Source organism: Pempheris klunzingeri, chromosome 2 (assembly GCF_042242105.1).
Source record: "Pempheris klunzingeri isolate RE-2024b chromosome 2, fPemKlu1.hap1, whole genome shotgun sequence".
NCBI classification, from domain to species: domain Eukaryota; kingdom Metazoa; phylum Chordata; class Actinopteri; order Acropomatiformes; family Pempheridae; genus Pempheris; species Pempheris klunzingeri.
In genome coordinates, this window is record NC_092013.1 from 2,485,553 (window position 1) to 2,504,294 (window position 18,742).

The 18,742-nt window shown below is 44.9% G+C and overlaps 1 protein-coding gene across 1 annotated transcript in view; it reads right to left on the reverse strand.

Annotated features, from left to right (window-relative positions):
- The window catches only part of mmp24 (matrix metallopeptidase 24), a 71,685-nt gene extending 56,471 nt beyond the window's left edge, over positions 1 to 15,214 (reverse strand). The window contains 2 exon segments of the mRNA XM_070842104.1: positions 14,860 to 15,061; positions 15,063 to 15,214. Of these exon segments, the coding sequence (XP_070698205.1) occupies positions 14,860 to 15,061; positions 15,063 to 15,214 (354 nt within the window).
- Positions 15,215 to 18,742: the final 3,528 nt, after the last annotated feature.

Below are 18,742 nucleotides of genomic sequence, written 5' to 3' on the forward strand. Positions count from 1 at the left end.
TATATAATATAATAATAAATATCTAAACAGCCAAACTTCAACAACTTTCCCCTCAACAAAATAAATTCAGTTTTTAATAACTTTTTTTTCTTTTTTGCACTGATCCTCATGTTTTGTCTCATGGGGTCGTCTTATATTTATATTCTTTAATCACGGCTACATCAGCTCCACAAACAAGACACGCAGGTTTACCTCCGATAGACAAACAGGTAAAACTCTTCTCCTTTTTTTTCCCTTTAGCCATTTATTTCGGGGGGGCTAGCTTAAAGTGTCGCTATAAAAGCGCTAACGAAACATTTATTTGCTGATCTGTGTGTTATTATACCTGCAGGAGGAGGGGCTGCTGCACGGGTCTTGACTATGGCGGCAGCTGTCCAGTGCATTATGGGATTTGTAGTATTAGAGGTGGGAGTGCTGTTTACCGACGGGCCGTTCTTACTAGTCACATGAAATGATATCGGGCCTTGAGTTTGACATGTCAGCGGAGAATTTCCTCAATTTGTCTTTCTGGACAAATGAAGCAGTTCCCGACGTTTATTATTCTCCAACCGATCAGATTCCACTTATTGTGACAAACTGGAGCCTTTGCAACTTTCGGAAAGTTTGCCCACGTGACAAAACTTGGTTTTCGTGCAAACCCTTCATTTCCACCTCACCCGTCTTCTCAGTCATGTCAGTCAGAGACGACTTTCTAACTTGTGTTCAGGGGCTTATGGGTAATGATATATTGAATAAGCAAAAACATTATATGTCTTTAAACATATCGAGTGAACAACACAACATGCAGCTGAGTAAGATTAAAGCTTCACGGCTGGAGCTTCATTCCCTAATGTTGCCACAAAAGTCAATGGGATTTTGAATGGGCTTTTCTTACTTTAACACCACAGCACTGTTGTTTTTTTTGAGCTTTTCAGATGTCATGCAGGCCAACCTTAGTCGTGAAAGTTGTTAGAGCTGCATGCAGCCTGACAGGAATACGTGCAGACAGCCCAGTGACAGACTGGTGGCCTGTCCAGGGTGCTGTGTACCCGCCTCTCACCATTAGGACAGGCTGGATGGGCTCCAGCACCCATCCTACGCTTCAAAGGATACGTGGATATAAATAATTGATGGCAGGAAGGATAATTCAAGACAGGAAATATGTTTAGGGAAATGTAATGCTGCTCAGATTACTTTTAATATCAACATAATGAGTAAAATGTAAATTGTCTCATCCAGCAGGCCCGTGCACATCAATTAAACGTTCCCCAACGACGCATTTTATTTGTTTTCCAGCAAAGAACCAAAGTGCCTCTGTTGCCCAAACACACACTCGCATGTCACCTTCCACCTTCTACATCCCTCTCTGTCTCCATCTACACGACAACAGGCTCTCACCGCCCGGGATGCGGTTGTCACAAGTGTTCAGAGGAGCTTTTCTCCCTCGCACGCTGCCTACTGTGACTGCCTCTCGTCTGTCAGCCGAACGCGAGCCGTGCGACTCGGAGGATATCTGGAGAGATGGTACAAGGGACGACCGGTGGCTTGAATTTTGGCTTCCTGACTCGAAGCAGGTATATGCAGATTGTGGTGTTTTGAAAAATGTCATTTTCTCCACGTCTTCTTAGAAATACATCCTCATTAAAAGAGGCTGCGACGATCCAATTGTTTTTTTTTCTATCAAATTATCATTTCTTCTTCACAGACAGCTGAGCTGAAGATCTCATATTTGAGACTAAAAGCAGAATCTGAGCCCGGAGGAATCCTGACGATGAACTGTAGTAACAGAGCACTAACGCACCGAGGGTTAAAGGTTCAACAGCCACCGGGGAAATCCAAGCTTCAAATGTATGCAGTCGTGTTGCCGTGAGGCACTTTGGATAAAAGCTTCTGCCAAATGGCATATTGTTGCCGTCGGGTGAAGATTCTCTGTCTTGAAAACGTCAAACTTTTTCAGAAACCAAAAATAACAGCAGTTTTTAGCTTGATGACAATGCAGTTTGGAAGTTTGTCCCATGGGTTTGAAGAGTTTAATAAACCAGGAGTCTGTGGGTGTTTGGATCGTCGATTGCTGTGATGGACATTTTTCACTGTTTAAAACAGACAGAAATGACGTCAGGTGCAAAAACAGCATTCACAGCGTCGGATGGTAAAAAGTTGTAGAAAGAAATGATTTAATTAAAACTACGTCAGAAACAGAAGCAGTTTTTTTTGAGAGCTGCCGAATGGACGTGACACACAACATATTTTTAGGACGTCCATAAATCATAGAAAGCTCTTTAGAACAGAACTCGCCTGTGAATCATCACAACCGGAGAAAATGGGACCTGACTGCAGATAAAAGGAGGAAAATGGACGGACGGACTCAAACTGGACACACACACACACACAGGTTTATGTAATGTGATACCCTTTTGAAGAACGCTAAGGGACCGATAGGCGCACAGGTATGACCTCATGTCTGTGGTGTCATATAACACTCTACACACACACACACACACACACACACACACACACACACACACACACACACACACACACACACACAGTCAGATCAATGGCTGCCAGGACATAAATGATGTGAGGCCACTAAGAATCAGACAGTTTGATCCACTGATTAATTGGCTGATATTAAAAATGACATTTCAGAAACGTGAACGATTTTACTGTTAAAGTCATTTTTATTTATTACACTGAACTAATTAATACCAACCCCTATTGACAGACAGGAGGGTCGATATGGATTGTGGGAAACTCCAGCAGTCCTTTCAACGACAACGTGGTTAAGATTCTCACTTCTTACTTCGTGTCTGAGCGTTACAGTTACAGTTCATAAAAAGGTAATCACTATAACACAGCAGCTCTGTTAGGGGAAGAGTCCTGCATTAAGGTCAGATGCACTAAAACACCATCACGCCATTAAAAGTCACTTTATAATGTCTTTTCGACAGCACCAGACTCTGAGAGAGGACCATCATCTATCTTTTCTTCCTGCTCCATCTTTTACTAAACGTGTCTGAAAGCACGCCGTTCAGATTTGGCTCCTTTTACGACGTCATCTGTCGATCACATGACCTCCTCCGGACTGTTCCCCCCCGCCCGCTGAAAACCTCAAGGACACCGGAGGAGCAGGGGGTCGAACCGCCATCCTCCGATTAGCGAGCGACCCACTTGTAGCCGCCTTGGTGGACAAATAAATAATACTAGACAGAACTCAAACAGTGGAATCTGCAACGCTAGGATCCCCATTAGCTCACACCAAGTCACACATGTTAACGGACTGTATTAGTGATTTCAGAATTAACACGTTCATCTTGTTCTGTTTCGTGGGCAGTGGTTTGCCTCCGTCTGTCTCTGGGCGCCATATGCTGTGGAGGTGTTGTGTTTTTAGTGCGTATGAGACATGACAAACTAATTTTAATGGCCTTGATGGTTTTGAAATTCATCTGACACTTTATAATTTCTCCATAGAAGAAATCTGCCTTTCAAGCTGGCGCTCAGTTTTGGAAGTTTTGGTTTCAGTGGGAACCTGAAGCCCACCGGCTCAAAGATGCTATTAAACGACTGTATTTTAATTTAAATATACTTCCATTGGGCTGATTCTGTATTAATGTGTCTGTGATTTTACCTTTAAATATCCAGCTTCAGTCTCGGGGGGGAAAAAAAAACAAAAAAAAAACAAAAAACATGCGATTAATTACAGCAAATTATTCAAACTAAGCTGTTTTTAATTATCTAAATTATCAAATCACGTACAATCAGAGAACTCATTACTTCCAAAGACCCATCATTAAATCATTAGGCAGCACGCAGAAGAGAATGAGCGAGCGGGACAGGTGGTTCAATGTATTAAATGCTCTTACTGTTTTCTTGAAAGCGACTCCGGACTTAATTTTGATAACGTGATTCGGTAAAGAGCTCCAACCTGTGATGGCTTTCTTCTTGTTTCATACATTGATGAAGAAGATCAGAGGTCTGGATTGCAATCTGTTCTCGGCAGGAAGCCTCGAGGGAAAAAAACGTTTGTGCTCAACATGCAGCGGCACGTCTTCACGTAACTTAAACAAGGGAAGACATTCGGGCTCCAGCGACGGGGGAGTTTTACCTTCAGTGCATTCTCAATTATTCAAAAAAAAAAAAAAAGCACTTCAGGTTTACATCAGAGCCTGCAGAGCTCATACCTGCTGTCACATCATTTGATTCAAATAAAAACTCCTCCTCCTCCTCCTCACCTGCAGCCTTCGGCCTTCACACTCGGAGGGAATTATGCTCGACGCTCGAACACACACAGGTCTTTGCACCATATGTCAGCATTCACTGTGCTGCTCTCTGATACACTAGTGGCAGCTCGTCTGTGTGACTCAGAGGTTTCACACCGTTTATTATTATATTATTATTGTTACGAGGCAAAAAAAAAAAAAAAAAACGAGTTTCATTCCAGTAAAATATTATCCTTAAAAAGTCAAACATTTCTTCATTGGCTTTTCGATTCTTTACATATTTTGTGCTTTTATTGTAAATCGAGTTCATTCACTCGCCGAAAAGTCCTAAACGAGAAACAATATTTACCGATGTGCCATTTTTTAAGTCCTAAAGCAAAAACACCACTTCGATTGGCCTCTGAAACAACGTCAGCACGGCATCGGAGCTGCTGCCAGATCGTCACATCGAGGTAAAACTGCTCCAGAAGCACAAAGGCTCGATTACAGCGGCGGCTGTGAAGCACGCGCTCAGTGTGGAGCGACGGACAGGTGGATGAACAGATCCATCAACAGATCGATGGAGATTTGACGGCTGGACAGAGCAGGAGAAGGAGAGAGGAGGAGGATGGAAGGACGTGGGAAGCACTCCTCCTTCTTCTCCTGCTCCCGTCATCTCCTTAATTCTTTCACTGCTCTTTGAAGTTCGGTCGGGACACGCCGTTAATCACACAGCAGCTTACAGCTGTTTTGGGTTGCAGCACAGCGGAGTCATCAGGAGAACGCCTCCGACCCCGTCTTCCAAAGCTGCTGTGATCAATGTTTTTATTCCTACAGCTGATCAAATGACTGTATAACGGGAAAGGTGTCGCTCACTGTTACCGTTTTACTCTCACAGCTCTCCTTCACCGTTGTTTCCAGATGTGTCAGGCAGCTGGTCTGAGCTCTGATGCGCTACCTGCTCAGCACCTCGCAGCAGACAGACTTGGTTAGAGACTAGCTGGTGAACGTCTTGGTGCATTTAGGATTTTACACTCCAGTTCAGTGGAGATGAAAACAGAGCTAAAAGAAGAAGAGGATTTGACGCCGGTAATCATCCTCTTGGAGCTGGGCTTCGAAATCCAAAAGAACGAGTACCAGTGTGAAAGAGTTGTATCAACTTCTATACATACACTTTATGTACTTAAGAGTCATGTTTACAGCTTGTTTCCACTACAGCAAAAGTCATCTATCCATCCATCGTCTCTCCGCGGTCGGGTCGTGGCGGCAGCAGGCTAAGCAGGGCACTCCAGACATCCTTCTCCACAGCAACGCTTTCCAGCTCCTCCTGGAGGATCCCGAGGCGTTCCCAGGCCAGACGAGATATTTATAATCCCCCCCAGCGAGTTCTGGGTCTGCCCCAGGAAGCGAAAAAAACCCAGAGGACCCTGAAAGACCTCCAAGGGGATCCTGACCAGGTGCCCAAACTTCTTTAACCTGCTCCTTTTGACGTGACGGAGCAGCAGCTCTCTGAGGCCAAGCCCAGGCCCCCCGTGGGTCGCAGGGTTTTCCTCGTCTACATTTTACACCACAGTTTTTCATATAACCCTAAAATCAAAGCATGTGAACTGCAGTATATTGGTGATTTTTGCTGCCATACAGTAGGTGTTAGGTGTAGGTCCTCCATCTAGGTCCTGGTCTTTAAGGTTCCCAGGACCCAGGAGCTCTCTGATGGGAGGCAGGGGGCGTTTCCACCTTTTAATTAGTGAGTCCTGTTTTAATTTAAAGTTCTGGAAAAAAAAAACAGATCTATTTGGGTTTAACAAAGCTAACAAACCATTCAATTACTGTATGATCAGTGATGAACACTACGGCGCTACACCGGGATGATCTGTGCTAGCTGCAGGCACGTAGTTTAATTAAATTTACATCTCGGTGTGAAATTGTTTCCTCTTCCTGTGCACCACAGTGATCAAACCTCATTCTAGGCTCCATGTCCTTCTGCGCTGCACCCAGGCAGCTCATAGACAGGAAAGATGCTTTTCTCCTAATAGACAGAGCCATGGCTGATATTCATTTTTAATTAGAACTGCGTTTCCGTCCTGCTCAGTGTCTCGTGTCACGAGGCTCCACCGCTGAGCTCTCATCATCCAGAGCTGCAACCTACAGCTGGACCTCCTGCAAGAGCGCAGCGTTTGTGGCACATGGTAAAAGTGATCTGCAGGGTCCAGTAACTGTTGTGCGTCCTGCACAATTTGCTTTGCTGTTTTTGCGCCTGTGATTATGCAACATGAGCACTTTTCCCACTGCACGTCTCCTGTTTTTGCTGATATGAATAAAACATTAACCGTGAAGAAATGAAGTGAACCCTTGCTGTGAAATATCTCCATGGTGGCAGCTCCAAATCACGGCGAGAGGGAACTGAGTAATTTGTGAAAAGCCGTGACCTTGTTGACACTAGACTGACTCATGCGGGATTTCTGTGTTGGTAAAGCTCTTCTTTCCTTTTTTAAGACAAAGTGAAGCAGAAGGAAAAAAACACAGAATTAATCTGCAGGGTCTGTCTGTGCAGATGATATGGATTTAGTTTAGAGCGTACAAAGACGAGATGTTTTGCTGTTGTCCACTGGCAGGTAGATCGTCATAGATCCAATCATCCACACACATTTCATTCATCAAAACCATACCTATGATATAAAAGGATGACAACATGTGTGTATTAAATCTTTAAATGTGGGGGGGACTGTGGACGTCATACCTCCCTTCCTGCCTCCACTTCTTCCCGCTTTTATCTAATTCTTCGGTTAAGTTAATCTCTTTCTTTGCCTTCCTAAGACCTGTGCTGCTCCTTCTCTTGCCCTTCTCTCCTCGCTCAGCACCTTCTGTCTCTCTACCTTCACCGTCTTTCTGGCTCATTCTGCAGTATTACACAACTCGCCCTCTTTCCTCCTTTCACGGGGCTTTATGCAGATAAGGCTGATCTTAAAACCAGTGACATTATGGTAAAAAAAAAAAAAAAGGGGGGCTGTAAGTGACTCAGCAGGGAACATCACCACAAAGCAAACAGAGAATAAATGTGAATAAAGCGACATTAAAAACGCAGCACTGCACCAGTTTATGACCTGTTCTAAGACAAAACCTGGGTTTTAGTATACGAGCACAAGAAAAGCCACAGCAGTCGCTGACACTGTATGTGAGATCGTTCATTAGTCCCTTTCACTCAGGCTCAGGTTCTGGTCTCTTTTCATATTCTGGTTCGAAAGAAACAGACAAGCAGCCAGAAGCTTCCTACTTCATTTAACTCAAAGTTTGTGCAACCACTTTCTAAAAAACATGACTAACTAAGGGGTTTATTAATGGTTAATAAACCAAATACAGACGTCTTATAACGCAGTTAAAAGCCAAAATTCAACAAAAGAAGAAATGTGACTTGAGTTGATGCTCTGTTAACAGGACACACTTTGTTTTTAGCTCTTTAGTTCAGCAGGTAAACGCCTCAAAATCTACCATTTGTCCATCTGTACGTATAGCAGATCAAATAAAACAGGACACACACTACTCGTATATAGTTTGAACAGTGTAATGTAGAAGTTCATTCATGCATTTGTTGCTCTAACTGCAGCTGTTAGGCCTCAAAGCCTGGTGCAACGTTTTTCTTCTTAAATGCATTACCACCGTTTATTATTAATGACTTAATTACGTGTACTGCGCTGACTGCAGACATGATGAATTTTTCAGAAGTGAGACATTAATGATCATTACAGACGTCACCATTAATTGCCAACTTTGCAAAAAGATATTTTTCACGTCCTCATTGGTGAGTTGTGCTTGTTATTAATGGGTTAGAACTCATCTGTAAAACATTAATAAATGTTTATTAACTACTAATAAGGTCTAACGTCAACCAAAGAAAGTCCTGGTTGGCTGAAATTCCACCTTCTCTTCAACTGGTCGATGGGAAAAAGATGGATGATCAATTCTACCAGTACGCTAATTCATTCACTGCATGGACAGTTTCAGTCCAGCAGCAGTCCTCCACTAGTGGTGAATTAATATAAATAATAATAATAAATATGTGAAAATAAAAAAAGATTAAGAAGGCGTTCCTCCTAATGAAAGTAGCGACAGTGATTGTTCAACCAGTGAGAGGTTGGTTGTACTAATCGACCAACCAGCAGACCAGAGGATGTAATAAAGTCATTAATTACTACTTCCAAACAGACCATTTCCTCATCAGGCCCATCATGAGGAGGTCAGTATCTAATCATGATTGTTTGTTAGATGAAAGGTGATAAAAGTCAATAAGAAAACAAGAACAGGTGATCTGCTCGCTGTAAAGTTTGTATCTGCAGACTCCTCCGGTGCACAGATGCAGGAGCCGAAATAGAAACGACATAACAGGCAGCGATGCATATAATGACTTTATATCATAGTAGTTTGGAAAAGGATGTTAATTATTCAAAACGGTGGGTTGACTGAGTTCATCTGAGCCGACCGTCCGCCGCATTCCCGCTTCTGAGCACTTCAAACTACTTTTCAAATGCAGTTAGTCTGTGGCTCGCTGCGTCCAAACAGTGCACCACCCTCATCAAACGCACAGTGACAACTCCTCTTATTTACAGCTGCAGCTTGCACTGAGGGTGCGTTAAAGAGCATGTGGGTGGGCGAGGAAGACAATGGCTGGAGAGGAGGGAAGCGGGGGAGAGAGAGAAAAAAGAAAACTTGAGACGGAGGGAGACGGCTGAATGAAGAGGGAGAGGACGGGCCGTAAAACAAAGGGGGCTGTCCATCAAAAAGCCAAAATGTTCAGAGCGCGCAGCGGGAGGCGGTCGTGAGAATAGACGTGAACATGGAGCTGCATGTGTGTGACGGCAAATCAGGACAAAGATTAAGACGACTAGTAACAGCCGTGAATTCACACCCGCCTACACGGTTACACACACACACACACACACTCTGATAAGTGCAGCATTGCAGGCTCATTTAGCCCATTTCTCAAGTGTAATGTAGTGTTTACAACACCCAAGGGACCAGCCTTTCTCCCCCGAGCTCCTCTCCTCTTGGGATTGAGGAGAAAAACAGACAGAAAAAAAAAAAAAAAAAAGCCCAGAGAGGTTTGGAAACGCACTTTCATCTCATAAAACCATCAACTTCTCCGCCCGTGCTGTCATCAGCTCCATCATCACCACGCTGATCTTTAACTTTCTCTGTCTTTGTCATTTTTTTCATATTTCGTCCCCACTATGACTTTTATTATTGACGTGATTGTCTGTCATCACTCGTCCGACAGTCACCATCATCACCATCATCAGGCTCATGCAGCCATTTTGAGAAGGTTTCTTGTCACCAGAAAAATGTCACGTCGGTGAACGACGCCGCACCGAGAAAGAGTGGTGGGACAAAAAAAACAACACTACGGCTTAGCATCAAATCCACCAAATCCAGCCTTTCTCCTTCCGTTTTCTTTATTATACCAAATACAGATCTGCTGCTCAGAGCAGTGGCTTAAACACCACTCTGCTCGCTCTCCTTTAAAGCCACTCCGACATTAAGAAAATGACTTTCTGTGTCAAGAGAGACTGTGGTCGTTCGAAAGAAGTACAAGAGGACAAAGAAAAGTATCTTCAGCCCCCCAATATATGTTTGAGGGATGCTTCAGAGGGGGGGGGCTCCTCCCTGAACAACAACAAAACTGACACGTGTTGATGATATTACACAAACCATGTGTGTAAACATGCAAATACAACCGTCGGGTCATAAAAACATCCCAACACTTCTTCATAAAACACAAATTAATGCCAGTGATGCAATTAACCGCACTGCTGAGCCCCCCCCCCCCACTAGATCCCCACAGGGGCCCTAATTCTAATCAGTATTTTTGACGTGAGAGGCGTCGCTTTTAGCTTAGTAGCCCACAAACGTGTTATACAGCTTCATCAGCTTCATCATAAACACACACACACACACTCATTCCAGAGAGGAAAATAAAAATCATTACAATCACGAGTTGCTTCAAACAGTTAACAATTAAAAAAGTATTAATTTATTCACACAGCCACTAAAGTTCCACACACACACACACAAATATGTACCATAAGACATATAACACACACACCGTCATCCTTTGCTTATCAACCAATAAATCAATCGATAATTAACAGCATTGGGTTAAAACACCGAAAGGCCGCTCGGCACCACAACAACAGCTACAGCCCACACGACAGTTGACTAACCCCTCTAGTCAGAAATACTCTTTCCACAGCACACAACCACCAGCAGGTTCCGAGCACAGAAATGTGACCTATTGTGTAAACAGGCAAACAGACAAAAGGAGCGCGGACCGGTGAGTCAGACAAAGAGCCCGACGCCTCCTTCTCCCTTCGTCTGCTAACCAACCATCTGTGTTTTCACCTGCTCCTTCCCTCCGTGATCACGGCTGAGGAGGCAAAAGCTGCGTGTTTTGGTCGAGGCAACAACCCGAAGGTGAGGTGGGGCGGAGAAGGTGTAGCGTTCAGGCCGTCTAATCAGAGCTGGGGTCATTCCACGTTAACGAGAAAATTAAACTGAGGCTCGTTTCTGCTGCTTTGAGGAAGAGTGGCGGGGGGGAGGGAGGCCATGACGCTGTCCGTGGTGCTGAAGTAGCAGACGGATTATCTATATATCTATATATCTAGACTGTAGAGCTGATGATGACACATGATGGATGCGGCTATAAAAGACCTTTCATTACATTTATATCTGTACTGTACTGACATGTTTGCTCTGTCTGATGCTAGCAGGACTGAAATCTCTCAACATTTCCACCACAGATTGGTCTTCATTGCTCCCAGATGATAGATCTTCACGACACTGGTGACTTTTCCCGTAGCGCCACCATGAGGTTGACATTTTTAGCTTTTGGCAACATGTCTTTACAACTATTGGTTTGCCATGACATGGTTCAGGCGTTCATGTTCCCCTGAGGATGGCCTGTGATAACCTTCATGCATATAAACACTTTAAGTTTATGGCCAAACTTATTCCCATGAGCCTCGGCTGTACTTTGTGTTAAGTGCTAATTAGCAAATGTTAGCATGCTAACACACTAAAGCCCACACACAGTAAACTTTATAGTACAACATGTTAGCATGCTAATGTTAGCATTTAGCTGTATATCACTACCATAAAAATGTCCACTGTTCCATGATCTTCTTGTAGTAAACTGAAGCTAAAACATCCTGAATACGGGTGCCGCCATATTGAGCCAAACTGGGGGTGGAGCCGCGTTCTCAGTGCACCCTCCATCATCATTCGCTGTCGATCATGACATCACAGCTCCTCTCTTAATGACATCAAATCACGAATTAAACCCAAACTTATCAGAAAGTTAACATCTGAACATACGTCAGCACGACAGGAACTACTTAAAGTAAACGCCAAGTACCCAACGATTGTTTCTGTGGTTTTAATATCTTATCTCATCCGCAAAACATGCCGGTGATCGAGGTGTTGCGTCGGCCATCTTTATATCCAGTTTGCGGCCGCACACTGACGGACTGGTGCTGATACCAGGAGTCACATTAGCACAGTCCTGTCAGCTCCTGCTGCTGCACATCATCCAACATCACTACAGTGGGTTTTTTTTATCTATAACAATGACCGACTTTGGCCACACAACACAAACAGTGTGTTTGAAATGGACGTGACCGTGTGTGTGTGTGTGTGTGTGTGTGTGTGTGTGTGTGTGTGTGTGTGTGTGGCTCTGCAGACATGGCAAACATAAGTTTACTCTCAGAAACCGTAGAACACAACTTTGAGCTACACACCTCATTACACGCCAGCATCAAAGCTCGTCTCACGCGTCGACACGATGTGGCAGCACCGAGTGGAGCGAGTAAATAAACAGACTCCTCGCTTTTAGACGTGATCAAAAACGGGTTTTCATGCAGCTTCACGGGAAACATCAAAAACAGACGGGATTCTCTGGAACCAAAGACGCGAGCAAACCTCCGCCGCAGACCGGCCGCCATGGAGAGATCTCGACATGAGCGCATGTGTTAAATAATCAGTCCAGCGAAGAGCCAAAACACACAGACACATATGAGGAAACACAAGAACACAACTTCAGTCCATGTTTACAGCATCCCTGCTTTCTAAAACCTCCGTGTGAACAAAGTGTGATTGAGCCTCGTATCAGCAAAGCAAAGCAAAGCAAAGCAAAGCAGGCCAACTGTAAACCAAACCTTTACATTACAACCATACAATGATTGGCATCAACTAAGACCTGCAGCAGGGAGCCCTCGTCCTCGCTGAATCTACCGTTTCAGGCATGTTATCAAAGTTTCTGTTGTTGCACTGAACCTTAAATTCAGGTGAGAGGAGCAAACATCCTCTCGTGAGCGGCGTCAGTCACCGTGCAACACAAAGAAACCTCAGCGCTGTGAGGACCCGCGGCTGAGAGGGTTTTTGATTGGTTCGCTGTGACTTCACAGGAAAAAACATCACACGGGATCATTTGTTTGGAAGAGATGGAACAACTTTTATACCAATTTTATCGCCGGAGACATTTATTTATTTCACTTTGCACTGAAAAAGACAAAACACGAGCTTCGAAATAAACGCTTGCTGACAACATTCGGTGCGTGAAGCCATGTTTACTAGATTTCTGTTCATGTGCAGGAGCAGATCCACCAATCTGAAGACTGCCGTGTCTTAAAAGACGACCACTGGTGTGAATAAAGGTCAAGCCATTAAGCTGAGAGAGATAATCAACAATGTTGATGACTGATTCACCGTTTTTCAAGCCAGAAAATCAGAACACGACCTCGATTTGGCTTCTAATTCTGATTCTCTTTGTGTCATGTGACAGTAAAGTGATGTTGGTTGTGGACTGTCAGACAAAGAAGCTGCTTGAAGACGTCACCTTGTTACATCGTTCTGATTGAATCAAGAAGATAATCAGCAGATTAATCATGATGAAAATAACCATTAGTGGCAGTTGGGAATATTTCTCCGCCATCCTCAGACGAGCCGGTCATGTTTTCTGTTTCAGTGGGACGAACGATCGATTAAGCTGAAACGTTGCCTGAGGGAATTCAGGCGGCACGTTCTCCGCTGTACGTGTTCTGCGACATTAAACCTCAAAAGCTGTACGGCACACTGGTGCGAGGCTGCACTGGCATGGCGACAACAATAGCTTTGGCAGGATGGTGATGTCTCGGGGAGAACCTGGCTCAGTGAAAACATCTCATCCTTTGTACGGCAGCGTGACACACTGCTGCTGCTGCTGCTGCTGTTGTTAGCAGCCACGCTCAGCGCTGCCACAGGCGCTTCCTTTGTCTGAATGAAAGTGTCACTAGCAACGCAGGCATCGCTGAATAACAACCCCACTGATCACTACTGCGAGCGTTCGATTTCATAATGCATGACCCAAATTTCAAGGTGTCGTGCATATTCAGCAAACAGTGCATCACAACATCTGCTCTGACAAGCACACAGTGAGATCACTGGGAGGATCGTTTCATCAGCACAACAGTCCCAGCTTCACGTTTCATCTGCGCTCACATCAACAAAGAACTTTCTCTCAGCGTGTGTGTGTGTGTGTGTGTGTGTGTGTGTGTGTGTGTGTGTGTGTGTGTGTGTGAGACATGGCCGGCCCTCCTGAGCAGAGGAATATTTTAAAAACACATCTGTCTGCACCTCTTTTCCATCTCTTCTCTTTTCTTCTTCTTTCCTCCAACTCTCTACCATTTCCATAAATTATGGAGGGAGGCTATATTTGGACTCACAGAAGGGAGAGAGAGGTGTGTGTGTGTGTGTGTGTGAGAGGGGGGGGGTCTGGAGATGCTTTGTTCAGCACACATGAAAGCAGCACACTCATTCAGGTTCACTTCAATGCTCTCTGCATGCTGATGGCGAATTATTGACAACATGGGCTGAGAGCTCATCACACACACACACACACACACACACACACACACACTCATAATCATAATCACGTGCATATTATTGCATATCAGCCCTCCCTGTCTGCTGTGTTGCTCCAAATGCAATTAATAAGCAGCATTATTAGCAGAGAGCCCTGAAATGTGTGTTAAGGCCGCTGTTAAGGGGGGGGTGGAGGGGGGGGGGGGTCTGACACAGTCCCCGGCACCTCACCATCTTGGACCGAGTCCCTCCTCCGCCAAGACCCCAAACCAGAGGGGGGAGAAGCCCACAAAGACACGGGAACAATACCAACTAATGGACCACTGAGCCACCTTTGGTCCTGACTAGTTCATTCAGTGGACAGAAGAGCAGAGCAGGATCCTCTTTGATCCGCCTTCAGTAATTCAGCTCACCAACTCGTGAATCTTTTATTTCCCCCCCGTCCCTCCTCACGGGAAGGGTGAGGTGTCAATTTCGTGGCAGGAAGGCAGCACGGTGGAGAGGAGAGAGGAAGAGAGGAGAGGAGAGGGGAGGAGAGGAGCCGCGCGTGGAAACGCACATGAAAACATCCCGAGGAGCGCAGCGCTGCGCTCCAAGCTGCGCGCGTCAAGACGGAGCGGAATGGAAGCGATAGAGCAAAGCAGGGATGGGAGGGAGGGAGGGGGGTTTCGGTCCTGTACACCCGAGGGGGGGGAAGAGAGAGTAGTAGGATGGAGATTAAAGACACATAAACAGCCCTGACGTTCCCCACTTTGCTGTGAATGGCCGTGTTTGGGTGTTTGGGTGTCGCCTGTACCTCCACGATCAGCGTCTTCTCCTCCCCGCAGACGGAGACGACCCAGAACAAAATGGGAAAGTAGCAGGTTTTCCAGCAGAATCCCGGGAGCACCGCTTTCCTCCTCCGCCTCACTCCTCCTCCTCCGCCTCCTCCTCCACCCGTCGCCATGGCTGTGTCCCCGAAATCCCCCCCTCCGCTCTCCGCCGGTGATTTCCAGGCTCCTGCTCCGCTTGTTTACCGGAGGAAACAGTCCGTGTGCTCCTGCTTCATCCCGTCTCTCCCCCTCTCTCCCTCTCTCTCTCTCTCTGTGTTGTCTCTCACTCTCTCCCAGTGCCTGCGCGCTATTGGTTTCCTACACTTGACGAGTGCCCATTGCGCAGACTCACCAGGGCCGAGCGGAACAGCTGGGGAAGCCTGGCTACAGGAGAGCAAGGATGCAGGTTGGTCCGCTCGGGTATCATTGAGGAGGTGAAGGGGGAGGGACGGAGAGGGAGGGAGGGAGAGAGAGAGTGTGTGTGTGTGTGTGGGGGGGGGGGAAGAGATGTGATGGATGTTGTTGCAGTAGCACTTTGCCGACACCAGGAGCGCTGCAGATGCAGAGAGAACTCCCCCCCACCCCCCTAAATAAAAGCAGAGCTGAATGAATGAAACAAGAATCACATTTAAATCAATACCAGACATGAATTATTACTGTGTATTCCCACAGACAGACCACCACTCTGTGTGTGTGTGTGTCTACTGCCCCACTTCTGAGGGGCAACTTAAAAGGAGCATTGCAACATTTTGGGAAACGTGCACAAACACGCTGCAGACCATAAAACGTGCATCACTCACTACATCTAAAAAAAAAAGGAGAACAGGTTTCTTTTCATAACTGGTAATGTCATGCATTTAGTGGCACTCTTGTGAGAAGTGCTGTCTGAGTTTAGTGTGAGAAAGATCCTCAGAAGGGAGGTTTATACAAGTTCACACTCGATTTGCCACGGCGACGAACGAAAGGAGCTTTCAGACAGCGAACTAAACTCAATATACCGGACGGTCGTCGCAGCGGCTCAACGTCTCAACGCACCTGAAGGCGTCATCCTAAACAAAGAGCATCTCAAAAACAGATTCATTTATTCCCATCAGGACAAACAACAGTCCGTTTTCTTCCTTTACACCATGGAGTGTAGAGGGGAGGCCGCCATGACCTCACCTACTGATTTGTGGACCGCCATTTTGAAGCCTGGAGTGTGGCTTTATGGGTGTCGCCATTTTTTTTTTTTTTTTGGAAGCCACAAGTGTTCATTTTGCAGACCTTAAAGCATGCCCTGCTTTATCTTAGCCCATTTTCCTCTAAAGCAGGACCATAAATGAGCATCATTCTGTATTGAAGAAGCCTTGAAGACCACGTGTTTAACAGGAAAATGTTTACTGAGGTTAGAAATCATGTAAGAAGTTGCCTCATTTTCTCATAGCCTTCTGTTTGGAGCCAGCGGAGTCGCCCCCTGCTGGACACTAGAGAGGATGCAGCTTTAAGGCTCTTCAGCATTGAGGCTTCACTTCTTTTATCCAGTCTGTGCTTTACACTGATGCCAAACACACTGTGAGCAGCTCAGGGTAATAAAAAAGGTGCACGGGCCGCTGCGAGGGTCGAACCTGCGCCGGCGTGACCTTTAATGTGACTGATGGGGTCTTTAAGCTCTCGGCCACCCTGCTCTTAAAAGGGCTGCTGTTTAGCAGACGAGAAGAAACTGATCTGAAGACTTAAAGAAGAGTCTTTGACTGCAGCTCTGTCGTGCTTTACTTCAATAAACAGATTCAGAAGATGAAGGGTGAGACAGAGACACATATAGGAAATCAATATAATGACAGTCTAACATTTAAACACGTTTCAGAAATGTAGAATCAGAAATTTTTAGCAGTCGCTGTTTACGTCAGTCCAGTTTTCCTTCACCTGCTTCCACAGGCTCTTGAATTATGAACGAGTGAGTACTGATTCATAATGCATCCGTCCTCAGGTGCCCCCATAGGACTAAGTTATATGTGGAGAAACACATCTCTCTTGCTGCAGGGGAAGAGATGCCTTGTTGTTTTCGCTGTTACTCGGTACGAGACAGCGAGAAAAATGAACCGGACAGAAAAAAAGAACAGGAGAAGTGATGAAAAAGCAGAGACGGGGGGGAATGAGCAAACACAACAAGACAGCTGAAAATAAAGCAAACAACGCGCTCAGAGATTTTAGCATGAAACAAAAAAAAAAAAAAAAAAAAGAAAGCTCTCCTGCTACCGTTTGAACCGTCCAGACCTCTCACATGGTCTGGGACTGGTCCCCAGAATCCAGAAACCTTGAGATTTAATCCAAGTACGTCCACCAAAGTGCTCAATGATCATTATTCAAAATGTCTGACAACATTACAGAAAGGATCATGGCAAAAGTAGACCTGTAAGATCCTTTTTGTTTGACTAGAGGTAGCAGTCATACCACTTAGTCCACAGCCACCAGCCTTCATTGACAGAAACAGTCATTTTACTCCATAGCTGCTGGTCTTCATTGGTTGGTTTGTTTGTGTAATTGTGTGACTTTGTGTTGCACCTGAATTGACCTTTTTAAATCAGCAGTTTGTTTACACACACAATAACACAAATAAACTATTAAATCAAAGCAGCAGCAGACCAGCAGCTCCTGTGTCCTGTAAGGTAAAATCGCTGTTTTAGTGAATGTAGTCTGGTGTGTGTGCAGAGAGAGATATAACGGCTGTTTGTGGTTAAACCAAAAGGATCTTCCAGGTCTCTCTCTGTAGGGATCCTTTCCATGATGCTGTCACACACTTAGAATAACACTCTGAGCCTGTCAGTGGATCAAACAAGCTCTTTTAGTGGACCTACTGTGATCCCGCCGTTTTTCGGCTGTCAGTAATCTACTGGTAATCTATTGGTAATCTACTGGACTAATTCCAAAGGTTTTTGTACCTGCCAGTGATTTCAAACACAAAATATGTAAAAGAAATCAGTGCCAGATTTAAAAAACACTGGAATTATGGTCTATGAGGCCATTACCTACCAACTGTTTCACTTTAAATTCCCCAGTTTTATTCCAATTTGACTTCTTTCACTCTTTTGTTTTGTTTTACTCTGTTTATACAGGTAATTTTATATCGTCTTATGTATCTTGGTCACGTCTTATGTAAAGAGGTGCTACACAAACACACTTGCCTTGCGTTGGGCTAAACGCTAACATCACTGTGCTAACATGATCATCAGTATGGACAGAAACCTGAATACTTTACAAACCGACACGAATGTTTAAACCAGAGTTTGATGCAGTTGTAGAGAAACTTTAAACGTCGTGTTGGTGCAGAAGGAAAAGTAAGAGGATCACCAAAATCATTAGGACTCTTTAGAAACTCAATAAAAACTCAAACAGAGGAGACCTGAGTGGAGAGGACATTTCATTTTTTAAAGGTTTTCAAATATTCCTGAATCCGAGTTGTTTTATATGAAAGTGAAAAGGCCGCCATCAGTAACATGCATGAACCCTGGAGATAAATAAAGACAGAGCGGAGGAGGCGCAGGCTGAGAGACACTCTGGTCTTCAACACCTCCTCTTCTCCCTCTCTCGTTCTCCTCCCACTCATCTCCCCCCTTTACTTTCACACTCTGGCAGCTCATTCCTCTTTTTTTTTTTTATATCATCTCCATCTCTTTCTCTCTTCTTTACCGTCACTCAGCAGGCCAACATGAAAAGGAAGGGTTTGTGCAACTTCGTTTAAAAAAAAAAAAAAAAAAGTGCTGTTTGGTTGAAATTCTCTGACAGAAGTCAATAAATTAAACATTTTGCTAAAAGAGAAAAAAATAAAATAATAAATCAGGTGTCTGCGGCTGTTGCAGGATGGCTTGTAGGTTTCCTGCTCCTGTGATT